This window comes from Chiroxiphia lanceolata, chromosome 3 (genome assembly GCF_009829145.1).
Source record: "Chiroxiphia lanceolata isolate bChiLan1 chromosome 3, bChiLan1.pri, whole genome shotgun sequence".
Taxonomy (NCBI): Eukaryota; Metazoa; Chordata; class Aves; order Passeriformes; family Pipridae; genus Chiroxiphia; species Chiroxiphia lanceolata.
The window spans coordinates 100,107,464-100,132,535 of record NC_045639.1 but is presented as its reverse complement, the minus strand read 5'-3'; the positions used below and the strand labels follow the sequence as shown (position 1 = coordinate 100,132,535).

General features: G+C 42.9%; 3 protein-coding genes across 8 annotated transcripts in view; 1 reads left to right on the top strand and 2 right to left on the bottom strand.

The window, feature by feature from the left end:
• RNF144A (ring finger protein 144A) overlaps positions 1 to 1,223 on the bottom strand; it is a 67,587-nt gene extending 66,364 nt beyond the window's left edge. For 3 of the 6 annotated variants that reach the window (XM_032682764.1, XM_032682762.1, XM_032682765.1), the window contains exon 1: positions 694 to 758. The gene's annotated coding sequence lies outside the window, so the exon portion shown is untranslated. Of the gene's footprint in view, positions 1 to 693; positions 854 to 1,175 lie in introns of those variants that run through there. The other 3 variants (XM_032682769.1, XM_032682768.1, XM_032682766.1) reach the window with 3 other exon arrangements.
• A 3,459-nt stretch (positions 1,224 to 4,682) lies between these two features.
• RSAD2 (radical S-adenosyl methionine domain containing 2) lies at positions 4,683 to 9,239 on the bottom strand. Its single transcript, XM_032684425.1, has 6 exons — positions 8,786 to 9,239; positions 8,434 to 8,595; positions 7,824 to 8,053; positions 6,775 to 6,924; positions 5,999 to 6,031; positions 4,683 to 5,456 (listed from the first exon to the last, which is right to left on the bottom strand). The coding sequence occupies exons 1-6, from the start codon at positions 9,111 to 9,113 to the stop codon at positions 5,292 to 5,294; spliced, it is 1,068 nt and encodes a 355-aa protein (XP_032540316.1). The 5' UTR covers positions 9,114 to 9,239; the 3' UTR covers positions 4,683 to 5,291.
• Positions 9,112 to 24,516, top strand: CMPK2 (cytidine/uridine monophosphate kinase 2). Its single transcript, XM_032682242.1, has 7 exons — positions 9,112 to 9,259; positions 15,224 to 15,274; positions 16,121 to 16,587; positions 16,910 to 17,024; positions 17,804 to 18,005; positions 19,245 to 19,478; positions 23,246 to 24,516. Exons 1-7 carry the CDS (start codon positions 9,112 to 9,114, stop codon positions 23,364 to 23,366), a joined length of 1,338 nt encoding a protein of 445 aa, XP_032538133.1. The 3' UTR covers positions 23,367 to 24,516.
• Positions 24,517 to 25,072: the final 556 nt, after the last annotated feature.

Below are 25,072 nucleotides of genomic sequence, written 5' to 3'. Positions count from 1 at the left end.
GCAATCCAGGGCGTGGGAGGCAACCTCATTATCGTACCTATGGTTACTTCCAACACCTCAAAAAAGTCAGCGGTAACATCTCAGCTCAGCGAGAGAAGGAAAAAGCGAGACTTACTCCTACTTTTTCCACCTCTGAAACCCAAACGAATCGATTTCTCCCCACGCCGCACACCTCGTTTGTATCCGAGAACACCGGCAGGGCACGGCACTTCACACACCGCTATAACCCCTACACTTAATTTCCTGCTCCCCTCAAGAGCGGCCACCGCGGTCCAGGGCGCGGGGCTCTTCCGAGACGCTTCACCTCCTTTACGGAAACCACCGGGCAGAGCACACGGGGCTCCGCGGAGCCGCTGTCACTGCGAACCCTCCGCAGCGCTCCGCAGGCAGCCCGCGCCCCGCCATACCCTGCCCGCGGCCAGGCGCCGCTCCTCGCACACCGCCCAGGGGCTCCGGGAGCGGGATAACGCCGCCGCTGCCCGCGGCACCCCCGCCGCGGGGAGCGCCCAGCACAGCCCTTTACGTAAGGGGCCGGGGGTGCCCCGCGCGGTCCGGCACCGCCTCCGGCCGCCCCGCCGGGGGGAACGACAGCACCCCCACCGCCCCGGGAGGTGCCCCTGCTGCCCCGGGAGGCTCCCCCACCCCAGCCGGGCTCCCCACTCCCGCCGCGCCGGCTCCCCCGCCCGCTCTTACCGTGCCGTTCCAGCCGCGGGTCGGGCCGCGGGCGGTGCGCGGCGCTGTCCCGCGCTATCCCGCGGAGCCGCGGCAGGGCGCCGCCGCCCCACCCATGGTCTCCACCCCCCGCGGAGCCGGAGTGTGCGCGGCGGGCGCCGCTCCCGGGCTTTTCTGCGGCGGGGGCGGAGGAGAAGGGCGGGCGGGGGCGGGCGCCATTAAACCACCGCCTCCCGCCACCGCCCGCTTTGAAGCGGCCGCGCTACGCCAGGCACAGCGGCGCCCCCTGGCGGCGGCGAGCGCGGGGATCCCGGGATTTCCTGCTTGGCAACGCCAGGCGGGCTGAGGGCGCCGTGCCGAGCCCCGCCGTGCCGAGCCCCGCCGTGCCGAGCCCCGCCGTGCCGAGCCCCGCCGTGCCGAGCCCCGCCGTGCCGAGCCCCGCCGTGCCGAGCCCCGCCGGCGGTTTTATTGTGGGATTTTTAATCTGTTGTAAGGAATATTACCTTGGGTTGCCCGAACGTGACGGCCCCGGCCCAGCAGGTCCTTCGGCGGCCGGAGAGAGCAACGGCGGCTGGTGGTGCAGAGGGGGCGGGGGATTTGTCCTGCCTGCCGGGGAAGGAAGGAGGGAAAAGCATGGGAACCATGACGGGCAGGGGTGTGCTGCTAGCGCTGTCTGTCCTTCCCTGTTGTTGGTGCATGAACGGATCAAGGTCCGGTGCTCCTCCGACAGGCACGGTAGGAGCCGCACGGAGCTGGGAGGCGAACGGGAGATTCCTGGTGGATTCACCGCGGCGCAGCTCAGCCCTCGCCCGGGTCGCGGCGGGGGTGACAGAGCCCGGCAACAACCCTGGGAGTCACACACACACACAGCGCAGCGGCCTCGGGGGTGACACACACACAAAACACAGCAGCCCCAGGTAAGACACACACATACAGAGCACAGCAGCCCCGGGGGGTGACACACACAGCATCTCGCTGCGGTGCTGCTCCTGGGCACCCTCACCCCACCTCATTATGCAGGGAACAAAAAAAAAAAAAAAAAGGCAAACGGAGGGATAAAAGACTAAGCCTCCCCTCAAACTCAGCAAAAATACTGTGAAAAGCTCGAGTTCTCGTTGTCTGGTACCAGGGTTTGCACAGAACCTCAAGAGGGGAGATGAGCTTGAGAAGCTGCTTATTTTCGGTCTTCTAAATAGACTGGCTTTCCTCTTTTATTTACCATGACAGAAGATAATCTTTTTTTGTCCTCAGATATTTATGGGTGGCTGTGTCTTTCGTAGCGGCTGTCATCCAAACAGCACAAGGTATTTGAACTGTCTTTTTCCCAGCACAGCTCAGTCCACTCAGGCTTGTAACAAACGCCTTTCATCACAAGGAAAATCACCACTATTGTCCTCCATTTCAGCCTAGATGCTGTCCTTGGCACTGTGCAAGCGGCCCCCTGCTAAATACGGACTGCATCCTGAATTACAGATCTCTTGTGAATGCAGACATACATTCTGCAAGTATGGGTTACATTACACAAAAATAAAACCAAAAAAAACCAAACAAAAAAACCAACCAAACTTAAGAAAATAGAAACTTTTATTGAAATGTGCAACATACTCATGTGAAATACTTAGTGCTAAATATTTGACAGCATTATTACAAAATTAATCTTTTGTAACATTCAAAGATAACAGCATCCTTCTCACTGAAAAAGAGGGCATCCTAAAGTGCATCTTAAGTGACAATTTTATTCATTACCCAAGGTGTAGTCATAACTTTATCAGAAGTTAGTTCCCCAAACACTCATTCTCTACAGTTTTTTTACAAATAGGAACAGCTGTGTAATGGTAGTACACTACAACAGCACAGTGTCAGTTCCTTCCCAATTCAGCATCTTAAGCAAGTCCTTAGCTGCAATACTATGAGATTACACATGAAAATTGAGCATATCTGTGTTTACAAGACTCGAAAGATTTAAATCCTGACTCTTCAGGGTCAAGATGTACCTGTAATTGCTAAGCCTGGGAGTAGCTCTACTGAATTCAGTTTTGTTTTTCTAGTCCTGTGCTGAAATTTAGGCCTAACTACATAATGAAAGCCTAAAGTCTATTTTTGGTCCAATATGAACTGTGTTTATAAACTAAATCTCCCCCAAAAAACCTAGATTATTCAAGCTGTAGGAAAAAAAACGTTTTACACAACAATGAATTTTGCATATAAAAAGACCAAGAGTTATTCATCAATTTAAATGACTTTTAGTTGAACTATGTAATGTCAGATTCTTCATTTCCAATGTACACAACTGGTATTTCCTTTGAAAAAGAGTATCACACAGAGCAGAAACCTTTTTCTTAATTATATGTGGTAGCAAGAGGTAAAATCCTTAACCTTTTTAAGAAGATAAGAACTTAGAACCTTCTCATAAAAGCTGTCTTCAATGTCTTTACATGATTTACTGGATTTTGACATTTTCAGCTCCATTTTGTTTCTCCTGCATCTTCCTCTGTAGGCACAGAGGAAGCAAAGGAATAACCATTTACAGGGTAAGATGCAAGGCAAAGAATGGCAGAATTTTGGGGTCTGAAGGGGAGTTTGTGTACCACGCATCTGCGTGCTGTGCTACAGCTGGTGTTTCCTGCAGAAGCTGCAAGCTGGTAGATTTACTAGTACATTGATGCACTAAATCTTTCCCCATGCTGGGACTGAGCCAGCAGCAAAGGAAAATGCTCCTTTTCTATCATGCAGCGTAGGTGCTGAGGAAGAGGCTGAATTTAACATTTGAGCAGTGGGAACGCAAGAGGAAGTCAAACCCCAGTTACATAAATTTGCACTGTCTGTAGTTACTACTCAGGCAGAACTCCAGCTGAGGTCAGTGAAACAGCTGCCAAAAGACTGTGGGGTTAATGTGTGTGGGTCACATTTTAAATGCCACTTAGTATTAGTACAAGGGGGGGAAAAAAAGACTAAAATGTTTCTAGGAAGTGTTGTGATTGCAAAATGCAAAATACATAGAGACAAAAGATCACCACTGAGTATACTTACAGTCAGGATAGTAAAAATAGAAACTGAAAGAATTATAAATGGAAACATTTTTACAGTGTATTTGGAGGTGCACAGAAGTAGCAGCTCCTACTAAGCGCTTTTCCCTTCAACTTTGAAGATGCAGTAGGTGAATGTAAAATATTTCTCTCAAAAACCTCTTCAAAAAAAAAGGTGTCATTTTCTGTATGTGATACATTTAATGCATGCTGACTCCCAACTGCTGCAAATATTTAGAAGTGTGAGACAGTCCAGACATTCAACGGACAGGATGAATGAGTAGTGCCAGCTCACTTCTGCTCTCTGCAATGCTTATCCCTATTCCTTTCAAACAGGAGGAGGATGGGACTGGTTAAATTTGAAAAGCTGCAATTACAAAGACATAACAATTGCCACAAACCCAAGAATGAGGGAAGTATACTTGATTATTTTTGGCTTTTTTTCATTTTTTTTCTTTATTTTATATTGATGCTGCAAGCTCTTAATCAAAGGCAGCTATCCAAAAATCCAATTAATTTCATTTAATATCTGCAGGTTTGCAACCAGCAAGATAATTAATTACTAAACCAAGCAACCTTTAAAGCAAGGTTACAAGATAAGATGAACTTTTCTGTTTGTAATTCCATGGCTTAGCAAAATAAAAAGCCACTATGCAACAGAAGATTCATATTAGGTTGTGCTACATAGTATTAATTGAGAAGGAATCTTCATCAGAACTGTATGCACGCAGAGAGAAAAAAGCTGAAAATAATAAATCAATATTTGCAGATAAAAGGAAAATGGAGGAATTAATAAAATGCAAACATTCTCACTGTAAATATTAGTTAGAACTAAGGCCATTGCCAATGTGAAATAAGAAGTTGTTTATCATTAGGTAGAATGTACTTCTAGGTTTTAGGATGGACAAATACAATATTCTTTCATGATTAAAAATATGTTTTTGAAGAAATTTACATCCCCCAACATTTTTGCAAATGTTTTCTGTTAAGTCTTAAAAAATGAGAATGGCCAAGTTTTTCATCTTGATTTTCTTTTAAATACATTATTGCAGATAATGATTCCTAGATTCTGACCCTCTATTACCTCCGAAAAAGGCAGATGGTGCTTCCAGTGGCCTGCCAGCTGGCCCTCTTGTGATCTACAGAGGAACTACAATCCACCTTTCCCTGAGAAACAGGCAGAATGCATTCCCCGATAAGAGTTTTCATTTCTCCATCCTTACAGCTGTTTATAATGAAGTAGAGATTGGGGTGGGGTTTGATTTATCTGGCATGCACACTCATGTAGTATTTTAAAAACATTTACTGCATGACGTTATGTTAACAGTTTGCCCTTAAGTCCTTCATAAAATGGATTAGAAAGTTTATTTCAGACATCTGTTCATATGAAAGCTCTGAAAGTATTAAGTTATGCTCAATAAAATAAAAGTACATAATCTGCATTTAATAAACACATTCACATATAGAGTTATACTGAACATCAGTCTGTATAATATACTGAGTGTAATTAAAAGCATTAAACACAGGTATACACTCATCATATACACACACATTTTCTTTACATGATGCGCTGCCCTAACTCAGTATATTGAGTTACCAGTCTAGTTTCATGTCGGCTTTACTCCACACATACTTTCCTCCTCTTGTTAAGAACATCTTCTCATCAAATCCACTGAATTTTATAGCTGCTTCCACACCAACATCTAGGATAGACTTGGAAGGCTCTTTCCGTCCATTTCTACAGTTTAGAAAACGCATCTGGAACATCAATAGATAAGACATTAAAAAGTCAATTTGCAAAAACTTAACTTTCCCACAGAATTAAACAAGCTGCACTGCAATCCCACAAAAGCCTATATAAGTGCATGAAGAGTTTCACTCTAGTCCTTAGAAAGCTCAGAAGCTCATGGTTAGACACCTTAGCAGGAACAAAGCTATACCATAATTCCTGAAGACTGGCTCTTCAATTACACATAAACTAAGTAGGCACTTTGAAACTTAACTTTCAGGGCAAGTTCTGTATTTTTAAATTAAAGGAAAAAAGCAAAGATATCCTCCAGAAATAGACATCTACACTTTAAATTTGTGATGTAATCATTATGCATGCAACCCAATTGCAAGTTCTCCTCAGCTCATACTATATTAAAGTTCTTTTTATGTCTGATGGGAATAAATCACATCCATTCCTTGTACTATATGGTAAAATTGTTTTATAGAATGCATACTAAATTGAATTGGTTATCACTGTTGATACATACATATATTAGCATACAAATACTAAGTATGAAATAAAGACTTACATATTCATCCAGAATGAGGTATGAATCTCTCATCTGTAATAGATCAAAAGAAAAAAAATGAAATTAATATACAAATTAAAATTCCATTCTAGTGAAAAATGAAAGACAAAGCAAACAACTATTCAGTCAGATACAAATCTTTGAACCAGTTACTGTATCACCACTATTTCAGTGAGCTTGGATCAAATTTATCGAAATAAATGAGAGAATTGCTAGAATAACTTTATGTATGAATAAACTAGTAATTCTTGAAATATGACCTCTCCAGTGTCTAATTGAAATGTGGGTGCCCAATTGGATAAAGGTGGTTTAAATAATATCTAAATTTTCTATTAATTTTTACAGCAGTAGAACTTACAGATTTGTATGCTGGAATGATTATGCCATTTTCAAAACAAATGTTGTAATTGTTTAAGCTGGGGAATCTCTATTAGGAAACTATGCTTAGAGTATAAAGTGTGTTTTTATTAACTTTGAACTTTTTCAGGATGTTGTGCCATGGTGGGGAAAAGTACTCCCACTGGTTTCCACAGGATTGGGATCAATGGGTTTTTAGTTTTCTGCTAATAACTTCATGGTCAATAAAAAACCTTAAAGAAAATTAAAAAAACTTGGCTTCTACCATAACAAAACTGGTTGCTGATAAAGTTGTACTGTACCTCTTCTAAGCCACTACTTGTAGGGAAAGTACTAAATGCCATGAAAATTTCTAGTTCCTTTTCAATTTTCCAACATTATTTGAAAATAAAGTTACAGAGGGACAGTTTAATTTTTACCTTCTGATTAGATTCAGGTACCAAACAGGAGACATCTTTATGGCGATCCAAGAATCGTTCAAAGTCTTCATCACTAATAACAAATTTTTCTGCTTCTCTCAAGGCATCCTCACCACTGTTCTCCCCCTCAATGAGCAGGCACTGGAATACCTGAAAACAGAAGGCACCTAGTTAAGATTTTACATTTTCACTTGCCTTGAGGTTAAGAGACTGTCCCCACGACAAAAACCTTTAGTTGTCTAATATTAAGTTGTCTAATATTTAGTTGTCTAATATTAAGATATTTAGTAGCAATATCTTAATTTTTCTGTCAGTGGGGCTACACTGACACAAATTGTGATAACTGAATACTATACAAAGAGCATGGTGCAGATTTATTTTTAGCAACTTAACCATTACAGAGTTCTAAATTTTCTAAATTTCATTACTATCCTTTAGTAGGACCAAGATTTCACTTAAAGTGTTTGGTTTGGGTTTTTTTCTGAGAAATTCTGTGTGTATAACAATTTCCATGAAGCAAATAATGAGAAATTATTCCACAAGTTCTCTCATATTTATGCCACATTACCTCTACCCATTTGCAAACTGATAACATAATGTATTTAATGCATTCTAATAAAAAATATATGTACATTAATTGTTAATACTCTATAACAGAACATTAATGTACACATATCTTTCTAACAATATCTTGACTCTAATGTATCATTGTATACTGATTTTTCATTTTCTCTACACTGTGACACATTTCCAAATCTTAAAGACTTTCTATATTAATTTTAATATAATAAAATACCCATATCTACATACACTGAAATAGTAATTTTCTGTACGTATCACAGCAGAAAAATATTCTTGACATACTAGGCTCCATTTAAGTGCAGAATGAGACAGAACCCATCTCAACACCATACAACATTGACAAGAAGGCCCCTAACACCAGCCCGAGCTGGAGATCCAACTGAGGTCATTAGACATTCAGACAACTCCAAAACCTCATTATTACTTTTCTTTGAACAAGAAACCTATGGTATACGCTACTTTCATACCTTCCAGCGCACAGGGTTGAGTGCCTTGATCTGCTCATTCATATCTTCCTCAACATTAAATCTGTTGATCACCGAATTTATTTTGAAAGCAACAGCATACTCTCGGCACCACTGTCTCAGTTTATGCAGATTTTCCACGTGGTTCTTCTTTCCTTGACCACGGCCAATTAAAATGTTGACATCCTCATCAAAACTATCACATGAAATTGCCAGAATGTCTAAATATTCACCTGAGAACAAGTTTTAAAAATTGATTAATATCCAGTCCCTCAGCTAAAAGCTGTCAGAAATGTGCCCACTTTCACTTCCTTATCATCTGTCATGAAGTGCCATGTAAATATAGTTCTGTGGAGTCATCCCATCAACCGCAAAAGCCACAGCAACAGCAGTGTCAAAACACATAAGTTGAGCGTGTCTGTCCCCAGCATTATGGAGACAGGCTGAGCTATTGTTTTATTACATCATTATACCAAAGAGGCCTTTGGTATAATGCCTATGTTCACAAAATATAATCAACACAATTTCACTGGTATTTACATTTGGGTTGTACAACCACTAAAAAAACATCTCCCACTTGCCAGTGTTGCTGTGCCCAGCAGTTCCTCCTTACCGTACTTCTTGAACCACCGCTCTCTGATCAGGCTGCCGTTGCTAACAATGCTGACACTTGGGAGCTCCAACTCCTGCTTGCAAAATTGGACCAGTTTGCCTACAAATTCGCCTCTGTCCTGAAGAAACGGTTCTCCACCCGAGAAATTTATTTTCTCCATTCCTAGAGAAGGACCAAAGAAAGATGATGAACATCTCTTGCCCGTCGCCTGCTCCTTCCCCATGCTATCAGTGCCCCACGGCAGCCCCATGAAAAGGTACAGGAACATTCCCGGGATAACTTTTTCGACGGCACTTGCTCTTGCGGGGTCTCCCCTCCCCGGTTACCGCCGGCGCCCCTCCCCGGGACTCACCCGCCTCCTTGAGCATCGCCAGCCCCCGCTTGGCCTCCTCCAGCGGCAGCACGAAGGAGGTCTTGGCAGTGTGGAAGCAGAAGCCGCACTTGTAGTTGCACTGCCGAGTGAAGTGGTAGTTGACACTGGTGGGTGTCGGGGACGCGTCGTCCCACTCCTGCTCTCTCTCCCACCGTGGGGGTGAGTCCCGTCGCCAGCCGGGCAAGGACAGGGACAGGGACAGGGAGAGGGGAGTCAGGCTCCAGCACAACGCGCCCAGCCGCCCCCGCAGCGCCGCCAGCACCGCCCGTCCTATGGACAACAGCCGGCCCAGCACGTCCAGGTGCATGGCTCGGCTCAACTCGGCTCGGCTTGGACCCGGCGGGATGCGCTGCGGTTCACTTGGAGTCGCCTGGGCACGCTTCGACCGGAGTTGGTTCGGTTGGGCTCGGTTCGGTTCAATCCGACCCGGCTCGGCTCGCAGTCTGCAGCGAGGTGCCCGGCGCTTCTCATTTTAAGAGCGCGGTGAGAGCCTCCCCGTCCCGTCCCGCCCCGCTGTGCCGGAGCACGGGGAACCGCTCCGTTTCGTTTTCCGTTCTCGGAAAAGCGAAACTTGGCACCGAGCCGCAGGCGCGATGTTTTCCTTCTCCCATCCCACCCCCCGTGCGTCCCCCGTGTCCCCACGCCTCAGATGCGCTTCTCGGACACGGCCACGGCGGAACCCGCTGACTGCCAAGCGCTGGTAGCAGGTTTCAGCACCTCGGTTTGAGCAGGTTTAGCACCTGAAGACCACTTTTGGTGTGTGAGGTCTCAGTGGCTCTGGCTCTTCTGGTTAAAATTCGTGTGACTTATGAAGCAGGGCGAAAGCTCAGCTTGTATAACTGCATTGCAGCCTTCTTAGTAAGTCAGGAGCGTTTGTAAGTTGAAACAGTTTTGCATTGCAAAGCAGCCCAAGCTAGGAAGCCTGAAGGCTTCAGATATGTGAAAGAATATACTTGTAGGTTCTTTAATTCTTGGCCTCCAATACTGGACCTCAAGCAAAGCTACTGCACCAGGCTGAGTACATGGATAGCCCTGACAGCAGGAACAGCTGGCAGCCTGAGGTGAGACACTGGCAGGGCAGATAGCAGCCCACTCATGGTAACACCAGGAGAGACCAGAACCAAGCTTCCAGCTTCCATATTCCTCAGTTCCTCATGGCACAACAGCTGTTGCTAGAGAAGGAACATCACAGCACCCATTGCTATTCCTCAGTCCTTCGATGTGTCCAAACATACCAATAAGTACACCACAAATTTTCAGCCTCACTCTGCCTTCAGTCAGCCTGACCTCAGTCTTGTGTGGGCAGTTTAGAGTTGCCACTGCTGCCAAGGTGAGGAGCCATACTCAAAACTGATCACCTACCAATTGCATGTTGTCCATGGCAGGTTTCTCTCACTTTGGAGCTTCCCTCACTTCCATTTACCAGACAGAATTGCTGATGTAGCTGGGCAGTCTTGCCCTCATGTTGCTACCTTTCTTTTTTTTTTTTTTCCACTTGAAAAAGGAGTAGGAGAACTAGCTTCATCCTGTTTGCAAGTTTTAGTGGGAAACAAAACCTTCTTGTGAATAAGAAATGTTTCCTTTATGTTAATTAGGCGTGTCATTGGCTATCCTCAAATTCCCATCACCTTTCTTTCACTTTCCTGGAGATGATCTACTGGCTCAGTAATGTCTGGATCAGTAAATAACAGGGTTTCAGGTTTTCTCCTTTAAACAGTTTTTATTGTCTCTATCAGCTGTTTCTTGCTGGAACGGATTCATGCCAGCAGGGTGGAATGGGAGACTTCGTGCTATGACTAATTCCAGTAATGCCACCTCACGATGGTATTGTTGAAGCAGGATGGGAAACATCTCTGTTCCTGAGGATTTCCAAAATTGTCTCTGAGGTTGTCAGCAGAGACCATTCCAGCAGGAGAAGTTAACTGTGAGCCCTTCCAGTTTCTTGAGGTTTATGTAAGACACAAGCTTAAGAATGAAAGCAGGATTTTCTAATAAATAAAGGGTTTACTGATCACAAACTTGAAAATGGAATTGCAAAAGAAGAACAAGACAATGCTATTTAGACTGAAATCTGATGTTGAAGTTGCTCCTTGATTGTTTCAGTGTTTCAATCGTTTTGAATAAGTCTACACAGTCTATACAACCCTTCTGCTGCATGTTAGGAACTCTTTCCAATTTATTATCTTCTCTGATCCCAACTCAGGTTCCTCTCTCCCCTCATTCATATCTTTGTTCATATTTAGTTGAGCCAATGCAGATATAGGGACTACAGCCTTTCTTCCTTCTTTGAGGTGGAAAATTCAATTACTAAGAATACTTGTGGTGAACACGAGATCTTAAAAACAATCACAACACTTCAAACTCTACAACTCAAGAAATATTATGTTGTGTCTATGTTTGTATATACATATATATGTATGTGTGTCACCACCACACAATCTAAATATAGCTTTGCACAGGGATTTTATTTCAGGTGATAAATTATCATTTAGCTCACCCTGTCTCAGAAACTTCCCTGACCTCCTGAAAGTTTGGGAATTGCAGAAGATCCACTAAAAATGGCACAGTGACCTAGACCTATTGTAGCTTCAGCCCTGAGCTCGTTGCCTAGTGCCTCAGTTGGATAGGAAAATTAGGTTTAAAATACTTCATTTCCAAAATCAGTAAAGAATCCTTGATAATTTTCAATTTATCTCAATACAAGACTTACATCTGATACACAAACACTCCAAGAGCATGTCAGAAAAATTTTGCTCAAAGAATCAGCAAACTAAAACATTACCATTTTGAACTGTTTTTCTTTGAAATGTTCCCTGTTTCAGGGAACAAAACATGCAGAGAACCTAACACTCAAGCATATTTGAGACTTCCTGTTCTCTGTAATTCTATCAGTACTTTCTTAGAAAATGGCAATTATAAGGGTTCTATTTTTTGCCTTGACTAAGCATGTTTTCAGACAACACTGCATCACTATAAAGCCTCACAATGCAAACCCAGACCAGGACATGCCCCCTACAGATGTACAGATGTTGCTGTACTACCTAGCAACAAGAATGACAATCACATTTTACTTCCTGAACTGTCCCACCTCACAGGCTGTATGGTGAGACCTACAAGAAAACACAAACGTGCTCTTTTATACAGTAGCTTTGAATCTACAAGAAATGTTGCAAGCAAGAACTGTAACAAAATTTTCTGTCCTGGTGCCTTCTAAAAGAGTCTCAGAAAAACATGATATTCTTTGAAAATGGTAGGAAGTCTGATTTCTTCCCATTGCTTCCTATGGAAGTCATCTGACAGTGACAAAGGAGTCACAAAGGAGTCCCAGTACTCAAAATGTTTTAGATCTGCAAATCTGCACAAGAAAAACTTTTAAAGATTAATATAATTTTCTAAAATGACTGAATAATATTATTTATGGTGCACTCAATGTTACATAGGTACACAACTAACATGGAAGAATCCAACTGGATAAACAGGGATAATGTTCTTGTGCTCCCTAGTTGTTAGGAAAGCAAAACTTTGAAACAATTATTTATCTAAATAATGTATTTTTATTTTTAAAAAATAAAGATATTGATTCCTCCAGTGTGGCTTTTTGGCAGTTCCAGTCAAACAGTATCTTGCTAGGGAAAACAAGGTACTGACGGGAGCCAGAAACATAAATAAGGTTAAAGGAGGAGTCATTATCACTTCACCTGTGAGGACCACAAAAGGTCCAAGAACAACCACGCAATGACAGATGTAATTTTCAGCATTTGATAAATGTGTTACTTCTTGCTTTAGTCCCAGCTGGAAATGACCTCCATCTTATTGCATCTGCAACACTATAAATGGGATTCTGTCAAGGACCTTGTACTTAGTGACTCAACCCTCCCTGGGATGCAGAAATCCAAGGAGAAATTACCATACAGAAAGTTAAAACTCTCATGCAATTAAGTTATGAAAGACATATGAAATACACAATATAAATATGGACACAGATTAGACACATTGAAAGAGGTCCACCATGGGCCCTTAATAGTGCATATGTGGTTTCCCACTCAGGAAGTATTCAAAAGATGGTTCCTAGGATATGAGACAAGACCACAGAATTGTAGAATGATAGAATATCAGGTTGGAATCGACCTCAAGGATCATCAGGTCCTTTCTTGGTAAAAGTATGTTGGGAGAAGGATCCTTCTTTGTCCTTTCCATATCCTTCTCCAAACATCTGGCACTGGACATTATCATGGGCAGAAGAGGGGGCTCTTTTGGTCTGAGACCATACTGATTTCTGCCATCTTACGGTCTTATACCTAGACCTTTGTCTACTGGAAGGCCCTTTACTGATGTCCTTTAAAGTCTATTCTGCATTAAAACAGTAGTTGTATTTGTGTGTATTCTCTGTACCTATGCATTTTATGGCCTTCCACTTAAGTTTTTCTCTGTCTCATGTAGCATTTTGAGAGGCATGGAGAGGTGAAGAACTGAGACATTTTATTAAAAGGATGCAGATTTTATAGCCAACACAAACATGGAAACATTCCTTATAAGGCAGAAACTGTAATCGTAGCATCTGATTGTCTGCCTCCTGTCGCCTGGGGATGTGTCAGGCTTTCGGAGTGGTGGCTCATCCCTGTGATGAGTTTCACAGTACTCTGCTTCACCCAAAACTTGCTGCAAAGGTCTGGTTCTTTCCAGGCCTTCATCCTGCCTATTTCCCACAGTCTCAGACAGCTGTTTACAGGACTGTGCACTTAGATACATTTTTAAGTTATAGGCTAAGCAATTTTCAGGTGGTTTTTTTTCTTTTTCCATTTTGGGTGGATCAAAAGGTTTTTGAATATTCACATGGCTTTTTGTTGTGTCTGTATCTCTTCCCTATAGCTTCATGCAAGCACAATGGGCACTCAAAGATGTGAAAAGGCTCCTGAACAGTCTTTTTCACATAATTAGCATATTTTCTCTTCAACTTTGCATCATATTATACCAAGGGCAAAATTATAAAGGCCCTTGTAAAAAGGCTGAAAACTGCTTAAAATAAGTTAATTTCAAAACAGAGTTATACACTCTACACTGATTTTAAGTACAAAGACCTATCTTGGGCATAAAAGGCAACTGTCTTTTCCTACCTTTGTACTTGAATCATGCAAGAGGGTAAATAGTCAGAAGGACAGGCCTATTATGAATGATCTCATAAGCATGGTATAAATGAAGAAAGCAACCAACCAACAGTGAAGTAACCAACTTAGCTCAGGAATGCTTGTAACAAGGCTGTATGGAGGCAGTGGGAGGGGAAAAGGGAAAATGAAAGTAAGCACTTTCCATTCAACAGAGAGGAGAAAGGCAACAGTAGCATCAGGAAAAAAGCCAAACAAACAGAAGAGTAAGGAGACAGAGGTCAGTGAGGAAAATGGCCAGCTTTACAAGTGCTTTTGAAATGAAACTTGGCTGCAAGTCAATTGGATGTCAAACCAACCAATGAACAGAAAAGTCACAGATTAGTTTTGCTGTAGATAAAGGTGAGACAGTGGAGATAGGAAAGAATAATCGAAACCTTGTGTACCTGATGGTGAGCTCAGCAATGGAACTTGCACTCAGGAAGGAGATCTCAGTCACTGTTGCTACTCTTCTATAAGCAATGGCTCCATGGGAGGCAGTAGCAAAAAAAAGAAAAAACAAATCTTAGTATCACCCATAAAGGTATTTGAAATAAGGCAGACAGCATTATTCTGCAGGTCTGTGGAACATTGGTATGTGTAGCCATATCCTGACTAATGGTCCAGTTTGAGTCTTCACATCTTAGTAGATCCTTATGGAGCTAAACAAGTTATCCCCGGTTCCAAGTGATCAAGGGGATGAAGCACCTGCCTTACAAGAAATGGAGGCTGTCATTTCTGACATGAAAAAGCTGAAGGGGAAATCTAACTGACCTTGAAAAAATCATGTAGGTGATAAATAAGCTGAATGTTGAACTGCTATTCACCAAAATCAGTAATATTATTGGAAGGGGCACTTGTTGAAACAAGTAGGATATGAGTTTAAAACGTATAAAAGAAAAGTTTTTATGCAACAGTTTCACTGCTGGAATTTGAGAACCGAGGGGTTTGTGGAGGTAGACTGCATCACAGACTCAGAAAGGGATTTAGATAGATGTATGAACAAAGATCCATGGCAGGTGCTAAAAGAAAAAGAGGAGGATGTGCTGTCTACCACTCCTAATTCAGTGACTGTGGATGCTGGAGGAGCAGGACTAGGAGAAGGGACCATGGATAAGCCAGGCTTATGCAGAGCATGTCATTCTGCAAGACAAAATCTTATGTGAGAATAGCCACTACTTTGACTCAATGCATATTATCATGGTCTTAAAATTACCATCTATTGGCTTCCTGTGTAACGAACTGTGTTTTACCCTGTGTCTTCTGGTATCCATAGCCAACCATAGTCATGTGTTTGAGTCATGTGGAATTATGCCGGAGTTCTCAGGTATGGTAAAGTGCCTTAAAAAAAAAAGGCAGTTTTGGTATCTGATGCTGAGACTATTGAAGAGACTCTAAGGCTGCATTCCCAGTTTCAGCTCTGGCCCAGCCTTCCACCGGCTTCCTCAGCATGGGCCGTTTCCAACTAGTGCAGCTGATCTCTGTCGAACTGATACTGCCTACCAGCTGCTTCACTGTCCCTGCAGCTACACTAAGCAAAAGCTATTTGTGCAGTATGTTTGAGCTGACCAGAGGAAGACATCAAGTTTCTGAAGAATTTCTTGTACAGTACACTAGCTTGTAGAGTATATTCTTTCAGAAAATGCATCAGAAGTTTAACTTTAGATCTCTCTAGGTGGCAGGTTTTCAACTATTGAAAGGGAGGAAAAGGATTCTACAGAGGTGCAGGTTGTCCTACATTTTAAGTTACATATTTTGAAAACTCAAAATCTACATTTTGGGCAACATTACTCATAGCAGCTGTCATAAGACTAAGTGCTATAGCTATTTTCAGTGCTTCTGGTTCCTGCCACTGAGCTGACGAAAGCTGAAATTTGGCATCATAAAGTTACAAAAACACTACAGGCTTGTAAAAGTTCGTTTTACTCCCAAAATTATTTGTGTCTGTTGTTGATCTTATTATCAAGGCACTGAGTAAACAAATAATGGGATTAAGCTGCCAGTATGCCCAATAGCTCAGTGCTAGTTGGGCACTGCCACTCAACAAAGCAGTTTAGGACTTGTTTGGCTCTTTTAGGCCAGTCCTAAACAGCGGAGCATATTGGCACTTCTCCTTAAAAAAAAAAAAAAAAAAAAAAGATTCTATTTTATTTTATTCTATTTTATTTTTTAGGAGACCACCAGGATTCAGCCACGGGACCCTGTGGGAATGTGACCCTTTGGTGCTGGCGGACCCCTAGGCTAGGACCTTACTTCCCACGTTTGTTGCTGCCCACTCGCTCACGGAGCCATTCCCCGTGGGACCGAGCCCGTTCATCCCAGTACCACTGGTGCGGGGCGGGGGAGGCAGTACAGGCTCCCCAAGGAGTTGCCCTTGGCTCTGGACCGGTCCCCGCAGACCGGCGCTTTCCCGGCCTGCCACTCCAGTTTCGTTTCCCGCTGGCTCCTCCTCCGCCGCCCTCCGGCCCCCTCCGAGCTGCCACCGGCCCCGGCTCCCGGCTCCTGGCTCCTGCTCCTGGCCGGCTCCCGGCTCCCGGCCTGGCGATGCTGCGGCGCTGCGCCCCTGGGTCGCCGAGCCCCGGGCCCCTCCGCCAAGCCCTGCCACCCTCGGCCACCGCCCTCCGCCACCGCCTGCGCCAGGTCAGCACGGCGGGATCTTCTTCGGCTTCGTGGGGCGGGCGAGTGCGAAGGGGACGAGGGGTAATTGTTTCAAACGGAGGGAGGGCAGATCCTGACCAGGTGTAAGGAAGAAGTTTTTTCGATGAGGGTGGCGAAACACTGGTACAGATTTCCCGGAGAGGTGGTGGATGCCCCATCCCTAGAAACATTCCTAGCTTGGTTGAACAGGGCTCTGAGCGACCTGATCTGGTTTAAGATGTCCCAGTGTGCTGCCTGGGCGTTGGACTAGATGACTGATCAAGGTCCCTTCCGACCCAATACGTTCTATGATCTCTCCTTGCAGTGTGCAGAGAGGATCCCAGAGGCTGAAGCAGTACTCGACCTGCTGGAGAAATGTCCGGAGCACCAAAAAAAGGGCGATTTTCCCGTCATAGTTTTTGAGGGGCTGGATGCCACTGGTAAGACCAATGTGTGGTTGAGGAACTATAGATGAGAAATTGTTGAAAAGAGCAAGTGCTCTGGCTTTCATTCAGGTGTAAGTCTTAAAAATTTAAAAAAAAAAAAATCCTGGAAACCTGCAACAGAATTGAAGAAATTAGTAATTATAAATGCCAGTCTGTTTTCCCTGACTTGTAAAAGATGAGTCTACACTAATTTTCACTCTGTGGGTTAATTCGTTATCTAAGTAAATTAAAGAATACAAAGAGTGGAGTACTGAAAATTTAATTTCTTGTGCAGATGATGAAACATACTTTTACTGGAGAGTTTTCAAATAAATGAACTAAAATAGTGATAGTCTGAGAGACTGGCAGTAGTTTGTATCAGAGAAATATTAGTTGCCTCTGTTTTCTGACTTTTCAGTTAAAGAGAACTGAAAATCCCCTTAAAAAGAAAGGACAGCAGGGCAATATCCACATGAACTGTGACCTCAAAAAGTATTATAAATAAGTATACAGAAAAATTGCCATGCATTTAATGTATTAAAGGGAGTAAAGACTGAAAGTTGGCAAGGGGAAGGGCTGGAAGGCCCAGAGAGCAGGAAGGAAAGTAATAATTCCTGCAACCAGACTCAGAGTAATTTTCCCCTGACAACCTTATCACAAGATATCCAAGTTACATATTCAGGTGTTAGAACATTTTCTCCAAATGAACACACAGGAGAGTTTTTCTGTTTTTAAAACTGAGGTGTATCTGACACATAATAACACAAATGTTTCCTTCTGTAAATGAAATGCAGGCAAAACCACTGTGACCGAGGCTGTGAAGGACAACCTGAATGGCATTCTGCTAAGGTCCCCACCACCTTGCATCAGCCAGTGGAGGACTATATTTGATGATGAACCGACACCCATTAAAAGAGCATTTTATGCTGCGGGCAACTACATTCTTGCTTCAGAAATAGCGAAAGCATCCACTCAGGCACCTGTGATCATAGACAGGTCTGTATACTAGAGAAGCCCTCTTATGTCAGTGCTATCATATAGTTGTTCAGTGTTACAAGCAGAAGCGGTCAACAATTGCCTCTGGTTTTCTTTGGAACTTTCTTTGGAGGAGGAGGAGTTGTTTTGATTTGGTTTTGTTTGTGATTTGTTTTGGGGTTTTTTTTGAAGCACTACTCTGCAGAGAGTCAGATAAATATTAAATCTTTCAAAGAGTAATACCTATGATAATAGTAAGTTAGGGAACCTCCATCAGTGTAATACTCATAACTAGCTTTTGGACACGTGAAAATTATTACATCTTCAATTAGGAATAGTGGAGGCTCAAGCTGTGCATCCTGAGCTAGACCAGAGTTTCATGACAAACCTGAGAAGCATGTGGGCTGCTGGTCATGGCTTTCTCTAAGATGAGATATGGGTGGATTGGAATGACTGAGTTTTAGGTAGACTCACTCTTTGCATATATAAAGCCAGAAACATGCTTCACACTTTTTAGGATTTGGGTGTTTTTTTGTTATTTCTGGTATTCATTAACCTGTGTAGGCAGCTTACAGTTTTACTCTTAATAAAGAAGGTCTAGGTGCACTTGGAACCCTCTGGCTTATTTCAGTAGGTGTACTGTAACCTCCCGCCACAACACATACATACACACACACACACACACACACACACACACACACACACACACACTGATATACACAGACGTTGTTTGTATGTACTATTTTTAACCAGTCTCCAATCCACTGAAATCCATCAAACACGATGCCTTGTAGTGGGGAACATTAAATGCAAGTGATATGCGTAACCATTAATAATGCTTGTCTTAATTCACATGTTTGTAAAGACTACACGTTCTCTAGCAAATCTGTTGTGTGAAGTAGGATGGGAACCACCAAAAAAGGACTCAGAGGACTGGATTTTGAGATAAAATGTAACTCTTCTTTGACCTCACTCAATATATGAGAAGATTTTCTTTCAATAGCAGCATCTGGAAGTCTCTGCCTAATGTGTAGCTACTGCCATATGTTTTAATTAATAATTCACATGAACTCTGAGTAGTGCACTGAGCATTATCACTGTTAAGAAATAATGGGTGGCACAGAACTGTTCTTTACATTTCCCCTCAAACCCACCGTGTCATCTGTCTCATCATTATTGACTTCTCATTATAGTGACAACTCTCTCCTATATTATGGAAGAATTAGTGTCCTCTTTAAAATTTCTCTCTCCATCTGACAGATACTGGCACAGCACAGCTGCCTACACAATTGCCACTGAAACAAATGGGAAAGTGAAGGATCTTCCACCAGCTCATGATGAAGTGTACCAGTGGCCTGAGGATCTGCTTAAACCTGATCTTGTTCTTCTCTTGACTGTTGACCCCGAGGAACGAGTCCAGAGACTTCAGCGTCGGGGGCTGGAGAAAACAAAGGAGGAAGCCGAGTTGGAAGCTAACAGCTTGTTTCGCCAAAGGTACCCTTTAATGAGGAATAAGAGGCTGGATGCAATCTTGGCTTCTGTGGGATCAGTGGCAAATGTACCGCTCACATTACTGGGACAAGGATTTCCTATGTCTAAGCTCTTGGTTTGAGGCTTTTTGGAAAGGATTAATGGTTGACAGGGAGGGTAAATTCTGTCAGTTCTGACTGAAAGTGTTTAAAAGCTGCAGGTATAGAATTTAATCATCCTGCAAAGGAGCTTTGAATTAAAATACTTGTATTTTCTACTTGCTGCTTTTATTTTAGCACCTTTCTTAGTTTGGTCATGAAGGAGAGAGACCTAAAAATTTCAGAACTGCAAGGCAAGAAGTTGAAACACACGCCTTCCACATGTGTCTCAGTTTGAAGAGACTGGAATGTTTGCTAAAGAGGATGAGTTATGAGACAAACCAAACTCCTCTCTCTCAGCAATTGTAAATTCAAAATTAAGGGGCTTTAATCGAGGAAGTGTGGAAAAAACAGAAGAAATAACAACCCTTTATTAAAAGATATATGTATGTTGGCAAGAACAGTAACAGAACACACAAAAAACCTAGACAATAGTCCTGTACCCAAAAAGTCCCCTTCAAAAAAAAGAAAAGGTCTGAATACTCCTCTGTCCTTTAGCGCAGTTCTAATCACGGTCGGCAGGGGGCGCTGTTGGATCGCTGGAGGTGCAGAGCCTGCAGTGCTCTGTGTTGGCCTGCAGGGGGCGCTGTCGGGCTCTGGCTTTCGCCGTGCAGGGCGGGGTCTGGGGGTTGGTCTCGGGTCGCGGGAGAAGCCAAAAAGAAAATGGGGACCCTTCCCCCAATGGAAGAAGGGGGAAAGGAAAGCAGTCCACCCCCACGGAACTCACCTTTGTCCTCAGATGACCGTGTCTCAAGGCTCCTCCTTTTTTCTCCCAGTGAGCACAAAAATTCTCAGATGAAAACGCAGCAGGTCTGAGCTGGAGACAAAGACAGCTACCCCGTCTGCGTCCCAGAGAGAGAACCCAGCAAAAACTGACTTCTCCCGCAGCCCCCCCACTCCCTTCCACCCCCCCCCCCCCTTCCCGCGTGAGCTGGGCCAGCTACCCAAAAACTCCCAAACTCCTCCCCCCCACACTCCAGCCTTCGATGGGCCATTAGCTAGGAATTCCGCTTTGCCCCAGACCTTTTGTAAAGCTAATTGACTCCCTTACCCCTTCCCATTCAAACTCCGTTTTTCTTACAGTGGAGCAGGGGAAGGAAAAATTCCCTCCTGGGATTTATAGCCTATAACAACATGAAAGTCTGGAATTGAGCTCCAGATTAAGAACATAAAATTTAGATCTCCTCTTGTGGATGTCTTAGCTGTGTCTTATAGATACTTAGCTGTGCTAAGTATCTTGGGTCCCAGTATAGTCAGTACATTCAATGGAGCCTTCAAAGAGATTCATCTCACCACCCATTTGGAGCTCAGTGATCTAAGCTTAAGTATCTAAAACCATTTGATACGAGGCTGGCAGATGTGATGCAGAACCTGTGGACAATTTCTGGACTAGCAACTGGAAGCTAAATGGGATAGTCCAGAGCATCTCAATCAGTATTAGACACATTTTTTTAAGTAACTACATAGGATACCCTGGGTATCCTTCTTGAGGGTGTGCTGAATTGCTGTCTAGGCTCTCTCTACTCTGTATTGAGTAGATCATCTTTGTATAAAGTGGAAACTTAAATAGCCAATGTTCTCACAGATACCTCAGTATAGACACCTGAATATTGGTTTCCATATCTACAAATCTCAAGACTGAAGTCTACCTCTATTGTTTTAACATTTCTGGCAATGATACACCTTAAAAATAGTAATTGATAACAGCCAACATGGCTTTACAAAGGGGAAATCATGCCTGACAAATCTGGTGACCTTCTATGGCAGGGCTACAACATTTATGGATGGGGCAGAGCAACTGACATCACCTACCTGGCCTTCTGCAAAGTGTTTGACACTGTCCTGCACGACATCCTTGTCTCCAAATTAGAGAGACATGGATTTGGTCGAAGGACTACTTGGTGGATAAAGAAATGGCTGGATGGCTGCACAGAGAGTTGTGGTCAATGGCTCATTGTCCATGTGGAGACCAGTGGTGAGTGGTGTCCTCAGGGGTCAGTACTGGGGCTGATACTGTTCGATAGCTTTGTCAGCAACATTGACAGTGGGATCAAGGGTACCCTCAGCAAGTTCACTGATGACACCAAGATGTATGGTGCAGTTGACACACTGGAGGGAAGGGATGCTATCCAGAGGGGCCTTGACAGGCTTGAGATGTGGGCCAGTGCAGAGAAAGACTTGGGGAGTGATGGCTGATGAAAAACTCAACATGAGCTGGCAGTGTGCATTTGCAGCCCAGGAAGCCAATGAAATCCTGGGTTACTTCAAAAGGAGTGTGGCCAGCAGGTCAAAGGAGGTGATTCGACCTCTACTCTGCTCTTGTGAGACCCCACGTGGAGTGGTGTCCCCAACATAAGAACGACATGGAACCAGTGAAGCAAGTCCAGAGGAGAGCCATGAAGTAGATGAGAGGACTGGAGCACCTTCCCTGTGAGAAAGTTGGGACTATTCAGCCTGGAAAAGAGAAGGTTGTATGGAGACTTGATAGCAACCTTCCAGTATCTGAAGGGGGCCTACAGGGAAGTTGGAGAGGGATTCTTCATCAGGAACTGTAGTGATAGGACAAGGAATGATGGGTACAAACTGAAAGAGGAGAAATTTAGGTTTTACTGTGAGAGTGGTTAGACACTGGAACAGGTGGCCCAGGGAGGCTGTGGTTACCCCAACCCTGGCAGTGTTCAAAGCCAGGTAGGAGCAACCTGGTTTGGTGGGAGGTGTCCCTGCCTCTGGTGGGGGGGAATGGAACTAGATGATCTTTAAGGTCCATTTCAACCCCTTAACATTCTATGATTCTATGATTGCTTAATTTTGACAGAAACTCCCTGCTTATTTAGTAGGAACTGCAGAGAGATGAGTGAGCTAGGGAACAACATTTAAGAATCCTTTAAGTTCTACTTCTCCTACATCTTAGTCCTGTCAGAAAGCCTTTGGTTATTTCTACTTGTTAATTATGTCAGCCTGGGCATGAGAATATCCAGAATCTTGCTTGATTTGTCCTGTGACTTCTGGCCTGAATGGCAATTTTGGGAACATAGGAAATGATATTGACATCCTCATTCACACACTCATAGGCTAAATGTGGGAGAGCTCTGCATTATGCTTGCAGTCTAAGTGAGGATGTTTTCATCCTGTGTTTCATCCTGTTATTCATCTCGATAGTTGATCAGAGGAAGGGTTTGAATGATGTGTCAGCTCTCTAATCCAGTTAGTCAAAGGTGAGATCAGTCAGTGAGCACAGCTACACAGTGCAATGTCATACAGTTCAGAGACACTTTAGCAGAATCTGAAGAAGTTAATTCAGGTGTTAGAAGCAGACTGTCCACTGCACTGCTGTACCAGACTGTATCCACTACCAAGCTGTAAAGAAAGAAATACTTTATACCATGCCATATGTGAATATGGCTAGACCTCCGGGAATCAATGTCTGGGAAACTATGTGCTTTGAGATTTACATTATAATAGTAGTTACTAACTGTTTATTTCTTTTTGCAGTAGATTTTGTTCTTAGCTTCATATTAGATTTTGTATCCTTTGTCTCTGCAGTGTGAACACTTTCTTCTGAGACCAATGAATAATGCCATTTCATATCCCTGCATTTTGAAGTTTAATTTCCCTTGTTTTGTTTTAAAATAGAGTTGAAGAGTCATACAGAAGGATGGTGAACCCTGCGTGCCAAGTGGTTGATGCCAGCCCCTCCAAGGAAGAGGTTCTCAAGACAGTGCTGCAACTAATTAACAAACACTTTGCTTTGTGAAAACAACTTCTGTGTAACAGCACTTAAAAGACACTTTTTATTGCCCCACTGGTTTTGGTACCTGAAAATGCACAGTGATGTGTTTTTTTCTCACAGAAATACTGAATATTGCTTTATTCTGAATACTGTCTTATTCTGTCAACAGTAATCTATGCAGGTTGTCTGTTTTGTGGTTGTTACTGTACCTTTCTGTATAAGGCAAAACACTACTCACATGTCATTCAGCATTCTTAGTAAAGACACAAACATACTACGGTCATGTATGAAGTACCTCAGAGTGATCTCTGACACCATGACATTTTAAGACGGTATCGTGTTGCATCTTCATCACCAGGAGAACCTGTTCAGACAATCCAGTGGCCCAGTGTTGTTTGCTGGAATAGAGGATGAGCAGCTGCTGCTGCAATCCTGCAAAAAACGTGTCATAAGTGAGCACCAGTGAACATCCAGGCCTCTTAGTAATAACGTCCAAGCCTGTCTACATATGCAACTGAAATATCAATTAATTTCAGGGGGAAACCAGGGAAGATTGGCAAATTAGAAACAGAGACCTGAGAAGAACCTGAAATTGAAAACATTTTATAAATGCTAAAATATTTTTTACAAAACTTTTTCTGTATTCTACTAATATTTGTTATGTGAACCTGTGTTCTTTTGAGAGAATGCAAAATGGAAAACTGCAGAGAATCTGAGCAATGGGGATGATTGAACCTTTTCACTTCAGTTTTTCTTTTTTGTATGAGTGTTTGCATTTGTTGAATGTGAAAGCAGGCCACCACCAAGACTTCAGCTCTGCAAAGGCTTGTTTTTTATGTAAATTAGTTACACTATTATTACTCCTAAGTGTAAAACTAAGAATATGGATAAGCCTTTGTGGGGTCAGAAATTAATACAGTTCTAGAAAAAAGCATAACTAAATTGTAAATTCGATTTAAAACTATTTTTACTTACTTTCCTGTGTTAAGCAAGTGCAGTTATCAATGAATCTGTCTTCTAAATAAAAATGTACTCAGTACTCAGTTCTTATATCTAATCTGCATATACAAGGTAATGGAAAGAAAAACTTCTAAAAATATATTTTTTCATGTACTACTTAACATTTTTGAATATATGTTATTAATATAATACATTTATACATACTAGTAATAGATGCTGTTATGTTTGGTGTATTATTTGTATAACAGTAGCCTTAGGATTTACCATATATGCAGACTGAAAATACATACTTGTAGGTTCTCCATTCTTTTGAGAAATTATAAAGCATTCATGTATTCAGCTCTGGATAGAGGAAATTCTCATATAGAAGTCATCACTGTGCATGGATGATTAGGGTGCAAATACATGCCTGCCCTAAATGTTGTGTAGCCTTAGCTTGTCAGGTAAAAGATCACTTGGCATAAGAAATGCCACTGAATGCCTTTTCTCCTTATGCAAACTTGCATGTGAAGCCAGTCTGTCTGGCTTTTGATGCTGAGTTCTTAGAAGTGTAGGTTCATATTTAAAAAAGTGCTGATAATATATATGCAAAAAGTGACATCAGACACTATGGATTACACAAATGCAGAATATATTCATAGTCCGTATTTTTCTTTAACCCAAAGCTACTGATGCAGACTAGGAGACCAGCAAAGCAAGGTAGACCAAATTAACATTCCCTCTCTCATGTCTTTGTTAGAATTGAAGGTCTGCAAGAAATTGTGTGCCAC